The sequence below is a fragment of the Leucopleurus acutus genome, assembly GCF_964270905.1.
Source record: "Leucopleurus acutus genome assembly, chromosome: 8".
NCBI classification, from domain to species: domain Eukaryota; kingdom Metazoa; phylum Chordata; class Mammalia; order Artiodactyla; family Delphinidae; genus Leucopleurus; species Leucopleurus acutus.
In genome coordinates, this window is record NC_139151.1 from 59,741,605 (window position 1) to 59,758,623 (window position 17,019).

The 17,019-nt window shown below is 50.1% G+C and overlaps 1 protein-coding gene across 2 annotated transcripts in view; it reads left to right on the top strand.

Moving 5' to 3' along the window:
- Nucleotides 1-16,728, top strand: part of CLPB (ClpB family mitochondrial disaggregase) — a 145,739-nt gene extending 129,011 nt beyond the window's left edge. For both annotated transcript variants that reach the window (XM_082844678.1, XM_082844677.1), the window contains 8 exons: nucleotides 1,067-1,122; nucleotides 8,169-8,213; nucleotides 8,590-8,751; nucleotides 14,430-14,586; nucleotides 15,351-15,424; nucleotides 15,593-15,712; nucleotides 15,931-16,035; nucleotides 16,427-16,728. In XM_082844678.1, the coding sequence (XP_082700804.1) occupies nucleotides 1,067-1,122; nucleotides 8,169-8,213; nucleotides 8,590-8,751; nucleotides 14,430-14,586; nucleotides 15,351-15,424; nucleotides 15,593-15,712; nucleotides 15,931-16,035; nucleotides 16,427-16,675 (968 nt within the window). In that variant the 3' untranslated portion in view covers nucleotides 16,676-16,728. The remainder of the gene's footprint in view (nucleotides 1-1,066; nucleotides 1,123-8,168; nucleotides 8,214-8,589; nucleotides 8,752-14,429; nucleotides 14,587-15,350; nucleotides 15,425-15,592; nucleotides 15,713-15,930; nucleotides 16,036-16,426) is intronic.
- The last annotated feature ends 291 nt before the right edge of the window (nucleotides 16,729-17,019 follow it).

A 17,019-nucleotide genomic window follows, 5' to 3' on the forward strand; every position in this document is an offset into this window, starting at 1 on the left:
GTGGTGCAGGACCTACTTCACCTGGAAGGCCAGGCCCTTGGGGTCCTGTGAGTCCTGGTCCAGCCACTCTGCAACCCCAGAGGCTGCCCTTTAGGAACTGAACCACCTCCACTGCCCAGTGCACCAGCCTTATCTAGTGTAGCCTGGGACATAACCCTCTAGGAAGCTAAAGAAAGCCCTTGATGGCCAGCACAGTGCTAAGTGCATAGCAAAATTGGTTGCAGTGAAATGGGTCGGGGATTTTTATAGCCATTTGGGCTGGATTATCTGAGGCATTCTCACCCCCTCACTCTCTGCCCTCACAGATACTTCCCACTGCCACCACCACACCACCACCACCTCCCGTTGTCTTTTTGTTTTTCTCTCTCCCATTGTCTTGATAGGGAATTTCATGCATCTGTTGCCTCCTCTTCCCCTCTCAGCATCTTCATGGGTGCTCCCTCAGATGTAGGGTCCCAAAGGGTTACCATTACCTCACATGATACTATAGAACTTGACCCATACCGGATAGTGACTTCCAAAGGCTTGACCATCATGCCAAATGGCCCTTCAGAGCCACCACTTCGGTATTATCATTCCTTCTTTATGTTACAAAGCAAGGCTGTGAAGCCAAGGAGAGGTGCTTTTTATCCTCTCCCAGCCTCTATTTGGCCTGTGGCTCCAGGGCCTGGCTGGATGGCAAGACCTTGGGTGTCCAGAGAGATACAGTGCAGTGAGCCAGGAAGTCAGGGTGCTCCTAGGACAGGCAAGGTTTATGCTGGGCTTCAAAGGACAGGATGGCTCTGGATTGTAGGAGTCAACCTCTCACTCTTAGGATGCTGCTGTAGAGAAAAGGCTTCAATCCCCATCCACAAAAAATCAAGATGCAATGCAGACTTTGTTTCTGGTCCCAGTTTTACCATTAATTCCCTTGGTGACTTTGAGAGAGTCACTGACCCTCTCTGAGCCTCAACATTCCCATCCATAACATACATTATTTCCAGCATCCATGCATTTCTAATATGCTTTCATCACAGGAGATAGTCATCTGGTCCTAACCCAACACTTCTCTTTTCCTTCTTATTAGGAAAAACAGAACTGGCCAAGCAGACAGCCAAATATATGCACAAAGATGCCAAAAAGGTAAGGGCTGGGATCTACGCCCAATTGGCAGGCCATGGAGAGCTCACCACTCCTGCTAGCCCAAAAAATCCTAGGCTCCCTGAATCTGGCAATAGCCAATCAAAAAGATGGGCCCTGGCCCAGGAAGCAGGCCTCAGCTATGGCCCCAACTTGGCCACCAGTTGCTCCAGGAATTTGGGCAAGTTATTCAACCTCTTTGTGCCTCAATTTCTTCATCTGTGAAATAGGATGAATAATCCTTGCCCTGCCTGACTCTTGAGGCACTTGGGAGAACCCAGTGAGATTCATTTATACAACATTTCTAAGCATCTACTCTGTGCCGGGTATTGTACTAGATCCTGATAATACAGCGTTCATTAAGACACTCCCCTGCCCTGAGGAGCTCAGTATTGAGGGGGAGACAGCTTTAGAAACATATCACTACTGTCCAGTGCCATCAAGGCCATGCTAGAGGGAGTCTCAGACCTGTAGGAGAAAAGTAGAAATAAGAGGATTTGCTTTTCTACATGAGCTTTTTTTTTTTTTTTTTTTTTTTTTTTGCGGTATGCGGCCCTCTCACTGCTGGGGCCTCTCCCGTTGCGGAGCACAGGCTCCGGACGCGCAGGCCCAGCGGCCATGGCTCACGGGCCCAGCCGCTCCGCGGCATGTGGGATCCTCCCGGACCGGGACACAAACCCGCGTCCCCCACATCGGCATGCGGACTCTCAACCACTGCGCCACCAGGGAAGCCCCATTCTACATGAGCTTTTAAACATGATTTCTTAATGCCCTAAGCTATGAGGTGGTCAGTCTCCTTTTTCCCATGACCCAGAGGCCTGGATTCTCCATAGGACAGGGCTGTGCCCATCCCCTTATTCAGACTCTGGCTTTCCAAGGCCTGCTCAGTTTGACTTTCTAGACTGACAGGAAATACTTTCACACAGACAGAAATGTCAGAGCAGTCCTTGGAGATTGCAGAAACATTTCAACTTAAAGCCACACATTCTTCTTCCTACTGGCCTTCCCAGTGTGGAGGCATCACAGGTTGCCCATGACCCTGGATGCCCTTGCCTACTTTCTGTGGAAAGCCTCCCCAGCTGAGGTGATGAGGAATTGCCCAGGCCTCCGCCAGCCAAACTGCCAGCAACAGAGTCCTGGCCACCTCCTTTCCTGCTTTTGCCTAGCTCCCCCTTCACCACCTCCCTGAGGGCCTGGCAGCCACAGAAACAAGGTAGCTCAGGCTGTGTCCTTCTGAGCTGCATTCATAGCCCCCTTCTACTGACTCTGCCAGTAGCTGTCTGTGAGCTGTCTCAACCAAAGCTAGAGCAGACCCACTCAACAGGCAGGCAGGCAGGCAGGCAAGAAGCAGCACATGGCATGCTAATATGCTCCAACCGAAATAGCGTTTTTAAGACAATTCATCAGGTTGGCAGCGATTGAAACAATTAGCACTCTGGAAAGGGCCATAAACTAGCAAGACTATTAGGGAAGATGCAGTTATGGGCAGGAACCACCTGATTAGGGATGAAGAATTCCGAGTGGTTTAATTTTAATACTGTCAGAAAGGTTAATATTTAATTACAAATCATAATCTCCTTATCCAAGCTGTCTTAATATGTCTTCATACACAGTGGAAGTAGAAGGAAGGTATCTGCTGACTTGCTGGTGTAGAAAGGAGAAGGGGCTTGATAAAAGACTGATGATGCAGGTCATTTTTCAGTTGGAGCATCTAAACAAGAGGCAGATTTCCATCAGTGCAGTGTGTCCTGAAAGCTGATGATAGCATCCTTCAGTACATGCCTCACCTAGGAGACGGAGTTAACACCGTCACCACTTGGAGTCAGTGGCCTGGATGATCCAGGCTCTGGAGTCAGCCATTCCTTGGCACAGGTTCTACTGGTCCTAGTCGGGTTGCTTTACCCCTCTTAAGTTTCAGCTCTTGCCTCAAAGTGAAGCTAATCAGTCCTGTGTCTAAGGTTGTCGTGAGCATCAAGTGAGATACTATGAATCACAGAGAACACAGGTTCTACCACCCAGTAAGTGCCTGATCCCTTGTCTTATATTTATTCATCACTCTGTACTTTCCACAGCAGTACTCCCATCCATTGTCTTATTTGATCCTATAAGGAAGATAGCATAAATGCTAAATTAGACCCACTTTTTAGATGAGAGAACTGAGACCCTACAGCGTTAAGCATCCAGAGTCACCTGTTAGGGGAAGAAGTAAAATCAGAATCCAGTCTCTCAACTCTTCTCTCAGAACTGTTGTTCTCAGCCACAAGAGGAGGCTAGATTATAAACTTGTCCATTTGTCCCCATGTCACATAGGGAGATGAGAGGCATGAGAAGCCCAATATAACCATGTATTTTATTTTTAAATCATAATTGTTGCTTCTATAAAACTTCTACCTTCACCAGCCCTGAGGACCAACTCATTACAGCATCTATGTCTAGCATAGACATTCTCTGGACATGTAACAGGCATGTTTGAAACCTGCCTTCAAAATCTGAGGGTTCTGGGCTTCCCTGGTGGCACAGTGGTTGGGGATCCGCCTGCCAATGCAGGAGACAAGGGTTCAAGCCCTGGTCCAGGAGGTTCCCACACGCCGCAGAGCAGCGACACCCGTGCGCCACAACTACTGGTCCTGCACTCTGGAGCCCACGAGCCACAACTATGGAAGCCCACGTGCCTGGAGCCTGTGCTCCGCAACAAGAGAAGCCACCGCAATGAGAAGCCCACGTACCGCAACCAAGAGTAGCCCCCGCTCACGGCAACTAGAGAAAGCATGCACGCAGCAGGGAAGACCCAACGCAGCCAAAAATAAATAAATAAATAAATAAAATTGAAAAATAAAACAAAATCTGAGGGTTCTGGACTGTAAGCTGTCTAACCAGGGTACCTGACATCACCAGGACCCACGGAGTGATGTGTGGGAAGTGTCATGTACAGGGCCCAGTGTAAAGGAGGACTGAGCACTGACCTGGGAGTTGGTGACTTGAATTCAAGTTCTGGCTCTCTGATCCTTAGTTTCCTCATTTGTAAAGAGTCACAATACCTCCAGACCTGGCTGCCTCTCAAGGACTTGTTTGCACATTTTTATAATTTCTTTTTTATTATTAATTTATTTATGTTTGGCTGTGTTGGGTCTTCATTGCTGCGTGCGGGGCCTACTCTTCGTTGCAGTGTGCGGGCTTCTCATCGCGGTGGCTTCTCTTGTTGCGGAGCACGGGCTCTAGGCACGCGGGCTTCAGTAGTTGTGGCACACGGGCTCAGTAGTTGTGGCTCGAAGGCTCAGTAGTTGTGGCATATGGGCTCAGTTGCTCCATGGCATGTGAGATGTTCCCAGACCAGGGCTCAAACCTGTGTCCCCTGCCTTGGCAGGTGGATTCTTAACCACTGCGCCACCAGGGAAGTCCTGTAATTTGTTTAACAGACTTGTGAGCTTATTATTTTTCTCTCATTAACCTCTACTATTTCTCCCAAATTGAGCAGCTTTAACTCCCATTATTAGGGTTAATAATCCTTGAGAAGAAACCTTAATGGCATTCCGTGATTTCATCCTGAAGTAGGGTGGTGAAGCCCTAACGACTGCAGTTATAGTGGCAGTATGATGAAGGGATCAAGAGCAGGGCTCTGGGTCCAATGCTAAACTACTCTGTGGAGTTGGCTGAGATCTCTGTTTACATCAGTTTTCTCATCTGTAAAATGGATTCAATAATGGTGCCTGTCTCACTGGATTGTTATGAAGGTTAAGTGAGATAATGATGTAAAATGCTAAACACCATTCTTGGCACATAGTAAGCAATCAGTACATGTTAGATATAATTGTTATTATTGTTGCCTCACTTCTAGATAACCCTAAGGTAAGATCATTTGAAACCAAAATTATTCTAGCCAAGAAAATCAAGCCCTTAGATTTGTTGAGAGTTACTCAACAAATCAGTAGGACTAGGATAAGAACCCAGGTAATTTGACATAAGCGTAAGTGAGCACTGAAGTCTGTACTCCTTGTTATCTTGGGGCATTGATTGACACTGGTTCTGGACACAAAGCTCAGAACCCTTCAAATGAAGATGCCAAGAGCCCAGCTGATTGATGGAGTGGGAAATATGAGGCAGGAGGGTAGAGTGGCTAAGAGCACAGGCTTGGAGCCAGATTGTCAAGCTTGAGTGACCTTGGGCAAGTTACTTTAATCTGTGGCTCGGTTTTCTCATCTGTAAGGTGGGAATGATAATACTACTTTTATCTCATAGACTTACACACATTCTAAGCCCTTTATAGCTTATTTAGAACATCGCCAGACACATAGTAAGCGCCCAGTGAGTGTCACCTATTATCCAGATACCCATCTCGTGGCTTCCAGCTCATTGCTCCCTCTGGGCAGCACTCCCAGCTTCCCCATGTCTATCTTCCCACACTTCCTGAAGCCAGTGTTTCTCTTGGCCAAGCTGCCTGGGTCCCTCTGAAGATGCTTGCTGGCTAATGCTCCATGTCCTCTGATAACACACCCTCATGACCTTAAGAACTTCTCCAAGGCCTTTCCAACCTCTTGGATTAGGTCCTCTCCTCAGGCCATAACATAAAGGAGAAACAGCGAGAGGGCATAAGGGCCTGAGTATATAGGAAGAAACTGCAGCTCCAAAAGGGAAAGCAGCCAAGGCCACACAGATAGTGGAGAAGTGGGGCTGGAAGCCAAGCCTTGGGCTCTTTCTGCCACCCTATACCTCACGTACAGAGTGACAGGACAGAGAAAAAAATAGAATACATCACAGACTGAATTTCTGGCCAGCAACCGAACTAGAGTATAGCCTGGATTTCAGACATAGCTACCTCCCTCTCAGGGTCTTGGCACGCCCTCCCTCAACCCCAGCTCTCAGGAGAAGCATAGGCAGTGGGTGCATTCTCTTAGATGGAAGCATGTGCCAGTAGGAGAGGAGCCTGAGGAGTCTCTGGGGAACCCTGATCTGGGTGGAGAGACAGGGCCTCTGAATGCCCTTATAATGCCCTAAATCCCTAAATTCTTCATGAAAAGTCATGGGCATTCTGCTTGTTTTAACTCGCAAATCCCACTCCAGAGGGTGTGCTCTTCCCCTGGGGCTAATTATGGTCGGGCCTCACCCCAGGGGGCCAGTTCCCTGGAAATCAGCCCTAGGCCCAACCATGGAGAGAGAAGGGCTGCAAGCTACATTCTAGATAGCTCTTAAGTGAAAACATATAAATAAATGAGAAAGATTTATTAGTTTAAAAGAAAAGTAGGGGGCTTCCCTGGTGGCGCAGTGGTTGAGAGTCTGCCTGCCAATGCAGGGGACACGGGTTCGTGCCCCGGTCCGGGAAGATCCCACATGCCACAGAGCGGCTGGGCCCATGAGCCATGGCCGCTGAGCCTGTGCGTCCGGAGCCTGTGCTCCGCAACGGGAGAGGCCACAACACTGAGAGGCCCGCGTACCGCAAAAAAAAAAAAAAGAAGAAAAAAAGAAAAGTAGGGACTTCCCTGGTGGCGCAGTGGTTAAGAATCCGCCTGCCAATGCAGGGGACACGGGTTTGATCCCTGGCCTGGGAAGATCCCACATGCCGCGGAGCACCTGGGCCCGTGTGCCACAATTAGCCTGCACTCTAGAGGCCACGAGCCACAACTACTGAAGCCCATGTGCCTAGAGCCCATGCTCCACAACAAGAGAAGCCACTGCAATAAGAAACCTGCACACCGCAACAGAGTAGCCCCTGCTCGCTGCAACTAGAGAAAGCCTGCGCACAGCAACGAAGGCCCAACGCAGCCAAAAAATAAATAAAATAAATTTATTTTTTTTAAAAAACTGTGATAAAAAATTTTTTAATAAATAATATAAAAATAAATTGGTGCAGCCACTGTGGAGAGCAGTATGGAGGTTCCTTGAAAAACTAAAAATAGAGTTACCGTATGTCGCAGCAATCCCTCTCCTGGGCACATATCCAGAAAAGATGAAAACTCCAATTTGAAAAGATACATGCAGCCCAGTGATCATTGCAGCACTATTTACAATAGCCAGGACATGGAAACAACCTAAATGTCCATCGACAGATGAATGGATAAAGAAAATGTGGTACATATATACAATGGAATACTACTCAGCCATAAAAAAAGAATGAAATAATGCCATTTGCAGCAACATGGATGGACCTAGAGATTATCATACTAAGTGAAGTAAGACAGAGAAAGACAAATATTGTATCGTACACTTATATGTGGACACTAAAAGAATGATACAGATGAACTTATTTATGAAACAGAAATAGACTCTCAGACGTAGAAAACAAACTCATGGTTAACAAAGGGAGAAGGGGGAGAGGATAAGTTAGTAGTTTGGGATTAACATATACACACTACTATATATTAAAAAGGTAAGTAATAAGGACCTACTTATAGCACGGGGAACTGTATTCAATATCTTGTAATAATCTATAATGGAAAAGAATCTGAAAAAGAATATATATATGTATATATGTGGGTGTGTGTATGTATAACTGAATCACTTTGCTGTACACCTGAAACTAACACAACTTTGTAAATCAACTATACTTAAAAAAAAAGAAAAAGGGGCATGTGCCCACATAGACTTGCAAGGTTGAGGGCACCATGGAGCTGTCTGGGTGCTTGTTGCTCCCCTCCATCTCATCATGATCCCACGCTGATGGTGACTGACTTTGTCCATGTCAGCCTGCCCCACTCAGGTGCTGCTAGAGACCAGAGACATAGCTCCAGTGCTTGGCACACACAGTATGCCCTCAGGAAATGTGGGATGAGTGGATGATGTGGTGATCAGACCCAGTAGAAGCCTGAAAAAAGAGACATTCCAAGCCAGATTTAAGGCAGGAACACGACTTGGGTTTATTAAGGTAGGGCATGAGGGAATCGTGGGGGATGAGTGGACAGAAAAAGGAGGCAAGGAGCCAGAAAAAACTATATCATGAAAATGGGATAGAAAATCTTGGCTTGGTGTGGCTTAAAAGCCGAAATATATTTGAGATCTCTCCTCCTTAACCCTTCCCCCTGCCTTCTTCAAATGGACTCCTGCTTGTTTCCACACAGGGTTTCATCAGGCTTGACATGTCTGAGTTCCAGGAGAGGCATGAGGTGAGTGAGAGTCCTTGGTGAAGTGTGGTTTGGAGAGCCTGTCAACAGGGCTCTGCCTGGCTATTTTGATGTGACTTGTCGATTAGGCCTGAGATAATTCCAGAGCCTTGGGATTTGTCCTTTGTGGGGAGCATATGTACACAGCAGGGTCACTGATCTGTTTTGCATACGATTTGCTCTGAAGAGTAAACACAGAAAAGATCATCTGCTCTCCCATCACAGCAGGATTCCTTCCACCCGAAGAGACAACCTGATTGTCCTTGTTGAGACAGGCAATCTTAACACAGTATATAAAGCCATCTTACCGTTGCATGTCCCATATTGGAAACTAAAAGCATAGAAAGGCCTTCCTAACTTATTTCCTTCCTTCCATCAGGTGGCCAAATTTATTGGGTCCCCACCAGGCTACATCGGCCATGAGGAGGGTGGCCAGCTGACCAAGAAGCTGAAGCAGTGCCCCAACGCTGTGGTGCTCTTCGATGAGGTGGACAAAGCCCATCCGGATGTGCTCACCATCATGCTGCAGCTGTTTGATGAGGTGCCAGTCAGCTTGGGCCGGGATGGAGTTGGGGACACCTGTAGGTATGGGGGGCTGTGAACAGCAGGACCCAGGGGCCCAGAATCGATCATTCCTCAAGTTGCTGCTTCCTCGTGTGTACGTTCAGTCACTTAGCAGGTGTGGCTTCACCCCCTCTCTGGACCGGGGCCCAGACTGGGCACCCAAGGAAGACCAGCACTGCCCAACAGTTGAAATGTTGTGGCTGTCCAGACTACCTTCGAAAGGGACAGAATGGGACAGGGGTGCCAGGGGGGAGAGAGAGAGAGAGAGCTGAATTTTTAGTTCTAGCTCTGCCCCATCTCTCGGCATCAGGGACCTCGTTTGACAAACAAGGAGGCTGGATCCAGTAAGCTCCAAGAACCTTTCTGGCTCAGACAGCTCCTGCTCCTCCCCATGTCAGCCATCATTTTCACCAGTTCTTTAAAACGCCAGGGACGTTGCTGCTGTCTGTGATGGTGACCATGATGATGGAATGGTGGTGCCCTGGTTCATGGAACCGTCTTCTCCTGAGGAGCTCCAGGCTGGTCACAAGCAAGGACAGTCTCCCTCTTAACTGGTGAAATGAGCTCTAAATGAGAACAACTTCCTCTTTTTCAGCACAGTCTATGTAATAGGCCTGTGCTAAAGACTTTACAGATGTTCTTGCTAATCATCACAATAGCCAGGCAAGGTACCAATCATTTGTTACAGATGAAGAAACTGAGGTTCAGCAAGGTTATAAATGACTTGCCCAAGGCCACAGAGCTACTGTGTGGAAGAGCCAGAAATGGGCTGCAGATACATCTGGTCCCAGAGCCCCAGTTCTCCCCATCTGTACCAGTCCTTATCTTGAGCAGCGGAGGGAGAGCTTATGATCGTGGGAGGGGCTGCCATCCACCTTTTCCAGGGGTCCTGCAGAACTGGGGATGAGGCCTCCCATCTGCTCCCATGCAGGGACTATATTAGCCAGCACATGGCCGGATGGAGTCCAGTCCAGGGAAAATGTCCAGCCCCATTTTCCCTCCAGCCCTGGGAAAATGGAAAGAGGTTTGCTGCCCATGTCAAAGTGCACTAACAAAATGCAGGAATGGATACCCGTGGACCAAATAGCACATCAGGTACCAAGCCAGGAAGAACCAGATCCAAATGTCCTCACAGCTGCCCACTGCCTGTCCCACCTGGCCCAGCATCCTTGCCCCTGCCCCAGTTTATTGCTCTCTTCCTAGGCTCTCATCTGCTCCCTGTCTCGAGACCCACCCCCCACCCCCACTGAGGAATGAAGGCCAAGCCTTCAAAGGTCACATATTCTGTTTCCTGCACCTGTGCTCTGAGACCACCCCAACCCCGACCCCCGCTGCCGCCTTCTAGCCTCTTGATGGGATTCAGGTACACAGCTGTGGACCAGACCCAAACCTGCCCTCTGGGAACTCCCTACCTAGTAGACAGCAGAAAGGAGATATGATAAAGTTGACATTTTTGTACTTTGTGTGCAGGGCACTGTTATTGCATGTATGAACTCCTTTAATCCTCCCAGAAGGAGGATTGGTTCCCAGAAGATGGTTATTATTACTGACTCCATGTAACAAATGTAGAAACTGAAGTAAAGTGAGACGATTTATTCACCCATGGTCACACAGTTGGGAAGAGGAAATCCAGGATTTGAACCCAGGCAGTCCAGTTCCAGAGCCTGCAGCTAAAATAGTAACTACCATGCAGCCAAGGCCAAAAGAGAACAGTAGATCTGGAATGAAGCATTCACAGGAAGGGAGAGCCGGCTTAGGGAAGGTGAGCACAGCAGCCTGGTTGGCCTCTCACTTTCCTGGAGAGGTCCAGAAAGAGGGAAGGCAACTGCTGACTGAAATACAACCAACCCCACCTGGAAAATGCTTACCACTCCCGTGTGTAAGCCCTGTCCACCCCACCCACTGCTGCTGTCACTCCACTGACTACCTTGGGGAGTTGATAATAACTCCTTCCTACAGCTCCCGACAACCTGCTACAGTTTCTGATGTTTATGCCCTTGCTTCCATTGACCAAAGCTGCCATCTGAGCTTACTTAGCCAGATTTATGCATGTTTGCTTCTTGAGGACAGAGACCTTGTCTCACTCCAACCATTCCCAGAACCCACAGCGCCAGGAGAAATGCCCTGTTGACTAACTTAATTCAGTAGTAATTCAGCAAACCTTCCAAGGATGAATAAGTATTTGCCAGGTGAACAGAGTGGAGAAGGGCTGGCAGTAGACACCCAGTGTGCAGAAGCACAGGGGCATGAGGCAGCCTGGTATATGCAGAGAACTACAGCTGTTCAGTATTGATCGACTGCAGAGGGAAAGGGAGAGAATGGTGGAGATAGGTGGATAAGGTAGACAGGGGCAGGTTAGAATGCCAGGCAGAGGAGTGTGGACTTTTTTGGTGAATAGTAAGAAGCCTTTAAAGACTTCAGGCAAGAGAGAAATATGATCAGGTTTTCACTTTATAAAGATCCTATAGGCAGCAGTGAGCAAATGGACTAGAAGGAAGAAGAGAGACCAGTGAGGAGACTGTTGAAGAGTCCAGGCGAGAGCTTGGGAGGCCTGCTCTCAAGCAGGGCTGTGAGATGGGGAGAGCTCCCGGGAAGTCCGCTGTGCAGGGCTCGGTGGTTGGATGTGAGGGAGAGAGGGAGGGACCAAGGATGACCAGCGGCAGGATTTCTGGCCTGGGTGACCCATGGGTGCTGCTGCCATCAACCTGCGGCAGGGAACACAAGGGGATGAGCAACAGATTGATGAGGAAGGTAAGGAGCTAAGGTTTGAAATTGTTGAAAATGAAATGCCACAGCCAGATGGGTATGTCCAAGAAGTCGCTCATCAGTTTGAGCGGTCTGGAGTGTAAGAGAGGCCTGCACCGGAAGCAGAGACTCAGGAATGCTTCAGCACAGAGAGAGTACCAGAAGCCACAGGAAGGGGTGAGATCTCTGACCTAGTGAGAGTATGGTGTGCAGAGAAGAGAGGTAAGAACAGCCTTGCAACCTCTCCAAAAAGAGTCAAAGGCAGAATTGCCAGAGAGTAAGAGGCAAACCAGGAGAAGGTGGTTCAGTGCGGGGCAGAGAGGACAGAGGGAGAACAGACAGTCCCTGCCTCAGTGTTTCTGAGCGAGGGGGAGACAGGCAGCAAAGAGCAGTCCAGCCACTGTGGTGAGTGGTGTGCTAGGATAAGGAGGAGTTATAAGGGCACCTGATCCAGTCTGGGGGAATAGGGAAGCCCCCACCCCCATATCCACCCAGCCCAGACCTCCCAAGCTTGGACCCAGAAAAGCAGAAGCCCTAATGCTCTCACCAAAACACCAAGCAGAGCTAAAGCAGGTCACTTCTCTGTTGACCCCAGAGTCTGTAGCACAGGGCAGAAGTCCTAGGAAGCCCACCCACTGCTCCTCCCTTCAAGGACAGAAACGGGGGAAAGCAGCCCCTATAACCCTGAGGTGAGCATTCACGCGGCACCCAGGATGCGTGCACTCCAGTCGTTGCTGAGAGGCAGGACAGCAACAGCTCCCTCTTTGGGACACATTTTCTTGCCAGGGACTCTGAGGAGAAGGAGACGTGAACAGTGTGAAGGTCATCCCTTGGGTCAGTAATACACTGCACCTGCTCCCCTCACCCACCTGGGACCCATCCTCAGGCCCAGTTATGAGCAGAGCTTTGATCTCTCAGAAAGAAATGGCCACTGGTTATTGCTCTGGCCAGTACAGCAGTGTGTGTGCTCAGTCCTCAGGGATGAGCTCTGCGAACACACACAGGGTGATCTGCACGCACTTGGGCACATCACACATGCACGCAGACATGGTCCCCAAAACTAGAGTTGCCCTTAGTGGATTCTGTCGTGTTGTAACCCATAAGCAGGGGGTGAAGTAGGAAGCTAATGGCCAAGCTCAGGAACATCTGCTTGCACCCTTGCCTTCTCTTCGTCCCTCCCAAGGCTGGGACGGGAGAGTGACCAGGATTTGGATCTCGAGACCCCCGTTAAATAGACCCCCTTGGAACTAACACTTTCTGAGGCCTGTGCCAAGGTCCCATGTAAAGTGAGGCAGAAAAGCACTTGGTACTGTGCCCAGTACACAGTAGGCGCTCAGTTAATGCACATTCCTTTTTTACCTCTGAGGGCCAGGGCTGGTCTGCCTTTGCATTGGCTTTAGAACCAAGGGCTGACCTTGAGTGAGGCCCTCGCCACCAGGGAAAGGGGAACACTTGAGGAGGATTGGTTAACCTGAGGCTGGGGCAGGGCCCAGCATCACTGGCTTGGGCAGGTGCCAACAGGCTGAGGTCAGTGGCCTTTCCCCAAAGCCATGTTCTCAAACTTGGCAGGAGTTATGCTTTTGCCTGCAACCCAGATGAGTTCCCAGGAAGGTCTGCCTCTCCCCACACCTGTCCCGGTAGCTTGTTTCCTGTCAGGATCAAAGGATGCAAACTGAATTTGGCAGAATTCTGAGAAATTTTTATTTAGGGAAAGAAAATTGCATGAGGCCTCATTTTATCCCACACTGTTGGTATGACCCCAGTAGCCTGGTGTACAGTGAAGGATATGGGTTCTGGGGTCAGACAGTTCAATAGAGCCTCAGCTCTACTGTATTCTAGCTGTGAGACCTTGTACAAATTACTTAACCTCTCTGAGCCTCAGCTTCTTTGTAGGGGTGGTGAGGATTCAAGCATTCAGCAAGCAAGTGTTGAGCACATGCTATATGCCAGACACTGTTCTAGGACCCAGTGAGAGCAAGACCCAGCCTCTGCCCTCATAAAGCGACCTTCTAGTGGGCAGAGTGCAACAGTGCACGGAAAGCACTAAGCAGGGCACCGGCAGTGGAAGTAGATGTGCCCATCAAAGTCAGACTCCATCAGTTCCTCTCAATGGGACCCTGATTAGTGCTTTTTTATAAATGACTGCAAAGTGCTGTTGTACCATGCTAGCCTTGAGGTTTGCTGAGTGGGCAGAGTTCCTTGCCCTTGAACTGAATGGCCCTGGACAGCTACAATTTTCTCATTCTTCTGTCTCCTCCCTCTACTGTTGCCCCTTTTCTCTTTCCTTGTGCATCTGTTTCTAGTAAAGATGCTTTCTTCTGTGTCACCTCTAGAAAAAGCTAAAGATTCCAAGGCAATTTCCCAAGTTGGTTAAAGGAGGGACATTAACCAGGCCAGAGGATGGCTCTAAAGATGCAGAGATTATACCTGTTTCAGTTCATTTACCTGGTCCTCACAATGACCCTGTAGAATACCCTCCTCTGACCTCCTACAGCAGCGTGGCCTTCCCTTTATCATAACATTTAACCACTGAACTGTGACTCCTTGTTTCCTGACCTCACTCCTTCTCTAGACTGGGAGCATGTCAGAGGCTCAGTGAGTCCCCAGTGCCCCAACACAGAGCCTGGCCCAGACTGGGCCTCCAGGAGAGTGTGTTGGATGGATGCATGTACAGTCAGGCTGGCTTCTGGGTGCCCTCAGAGATGCCAGACAGCAGGTGCAGTCTCAACCTGGGGCACTCCCAGCAGGTGAGCACTGTAGCCGAGGTGTGAGAACAGTGCTCAGAGACCCCAGAGGAGGGAGTGCTGACTCTGCTGGAGGAGGGGGAGGCACAGGGGTTCTGGAGAGAGCTCCTGGGAGAGGGGCCCAGCCTTACCACTCCCTGACCATGCAGTCACGGTTCCTTCCCAGGGCCGGCTGACAGATGGAAAAGGGAAGACCATCGACTGCAAGGACGCCATCTTCATCATGACCTCCAACGTGGGCAGTGACGAGATAGCACAGCACGCGCTGCAGCTGAGGCAGGAAGCTTTGGAGATGAGCCATAACCGGATCGCCGAGAACCTTGGTACAGCACGTGGCCCGAGCTCTCTGGGCAACTGGTCAAGTGACCAGGCTGCCAGCGCATCTCCTGGGGGCAAGGATGGCAGGATGGCATTGGTGTCCTGGGGCCAGATGAGGGCCCTGGTAGCATCTTTGTTCCTAGCTGGTCCTGACCAGACACCAAGCACCCTACTAGATAGTGGAGGGAGGCAGACAGACGGTGCCCCTACTTCCTCAAGAAATCCCCAAGTCTCTTGGGTGACAGGAGGGCTCCAGACAGAGTAATAGACAGAGCCACACCAGGGCATGGGGCCAGGAAGAGGCCAGGGCCTAAGGGGACTAAAGGGATGCACACTCAACAGATGGAGACACTTCGGTGCAATGAGGGGATAGCAGATCAGAAACCGTATGGAGGTGACACAGCCTTTTTCAGCCAGGGAGCCTTCCTGCATAGGAGGAAAGGAGGAGCATGTCAGGCAGGAGGCCACATCTGTCACCTTTCTATTTAGGATTGAACTCTCCAGCCCAGTCTTGGTCCTGACTCTTCTCCTCTCCCCTCCCCTCCTTCATACAGTTCCTACCAGTACATGAGCAGTGGAAGGGCCTAGGAGGTACCCAGTCCAGGCCTCTCATTGTGCAGGTGAGGAGAAGGCTGAGGCCCAGACAGCCTGAGACCTTGACCAGGAACACACAGACCATAAGGGTCAGGACCAGGGCTTTTTTCATGGATAGAGCGAAGGAGCAGGCACAGCTCCCAAAGGTCCTGGGTTTATGATTCTGTCTCTACAGGGGATGTCCAGACTAGTGACAAGATCACCATCTCTAAGAACTTCAAGGAAAATGTGATTCGCCCCATCCTAAAAGTAAGAGTTCTTTGTCATTCCTGCTGGAGCCTCGGGTTGGGGGGGATCCCCTTAGCCATCGTGAAGATACGGAAACCCTCCCACACCCATCTTCCCCAGTAGGGTCCAGTAATTCCTTTATACCCTCTGGGTCACTGAGTTCACCCCATCCCTAACCTGGCCCTATAGGCTCACTTCAGGAGAGATGAGTTTCTGGGACGAATCAATGAGATCGTCTACTTCCTCCCCTTCTGCCACTCGGAGCTCATCCAACTCGTCAACAAGGAGCTGAATTTCTGGGCCAAGAGAGTAAGAGCGGGGACTGCCTGTGGGTGGGGGTGGGATATATGCCCACTGGAAGTCAGGGAACACTGGGCTGGGAGCGCCACCCCCAGAAGAAGGAGCACAGAGGGGTCCAGTGGCTATAGGGCACACAGTCTCTCACAGGCCCAGGCCTCAGGCCAGAGCGCTGAGAGATAGAAAGCCCTGGCCCACATTCAGGCATGCTCCTATCTGACCTGTCCCAGGCCAAGCAAAGGCACAACATCACACTGCTCTGGGACCGTGAGGTGGCAGACGTGTTGGTTGACGGCTACAACGTGCACTATGGCGCCCGCTCCATTAAGCATGAGGTGAGCACAGGAGCCTGAGAGAAGTGAGGCACCTCCACACCTCCCTCCCTGGTGCCCCCAGACGCATTCCCTGGGCTCCCAGTCTGTCCAGACAGGCAGGAATTGTTCTTAGAGCAGATGCCTCTTCAGAACCAAAAACAATATAATCAAGTAAAACCCCTATCCTAAAGGGTAACTGAGTTTGAACCCCTACCAGTGTGAGAAACTGGGCTGAGAACCTCAGAAACTGACATTACTGTGTCATTAGCACTGTCCTGCAAGCTTGCGTTGTTAGCCTTTTGCAGATGAAAAAGCTGAAGCTTTGAGTAAGTACTTGCCTGAGCAGTAAGTGATAGAGCCAGGACTCCAGGCTTTGGCAGTGAAGACCAACCACTTCACCTACCACCTGCAGGTGGAGCGCCGTGTGGTAAACCAGCTGGCGGCCGCCTACGAGCAGGACCTGCTGCCAGGGGGCTGCACTCTGCGCATCACTGTGGAGGACTCAGACAAGCAGCTACTCAAGAGTCCTGAACTGCCCTCACCCCAGGCTGAGAAGCGTCCACCCAAGCTGCGGCTGGAGATCATCGATAAGGACAGCAAGACCCACAGATTGGACATCCAGGCACCACTAAACCCTGAGAAGGTGTGCCACACCCTCTAGTGTCTACCTACCTGCCTATACGTGCCCTGAACACCTAATAAAGCCCCCTTGGCTGTGGCATGGTAACGACCTACCTTCTCCTCCTGCCTCTCACTCCTCTCCAAAGTCAAAAGCAGGAATTTTGCCCTACCCTGATCCCTTCCTGTGGGCCCCACATGTGCTAACAGGTCTCTGGGAGAGGAGCTGCTCCTCCATCCCCTTCAAGGCAGGGGGAAGAGGGAGGTCTCTTATCTCTGTCCTTCAGCGTGATCCCCATGTCCCAGCGTCTCTGGAACTTTATCATGTTTCCTGGAAACTCAGAAGTATGGCAGCTGAGAACAGATCTGGCTGGAAAGAGACAGGGA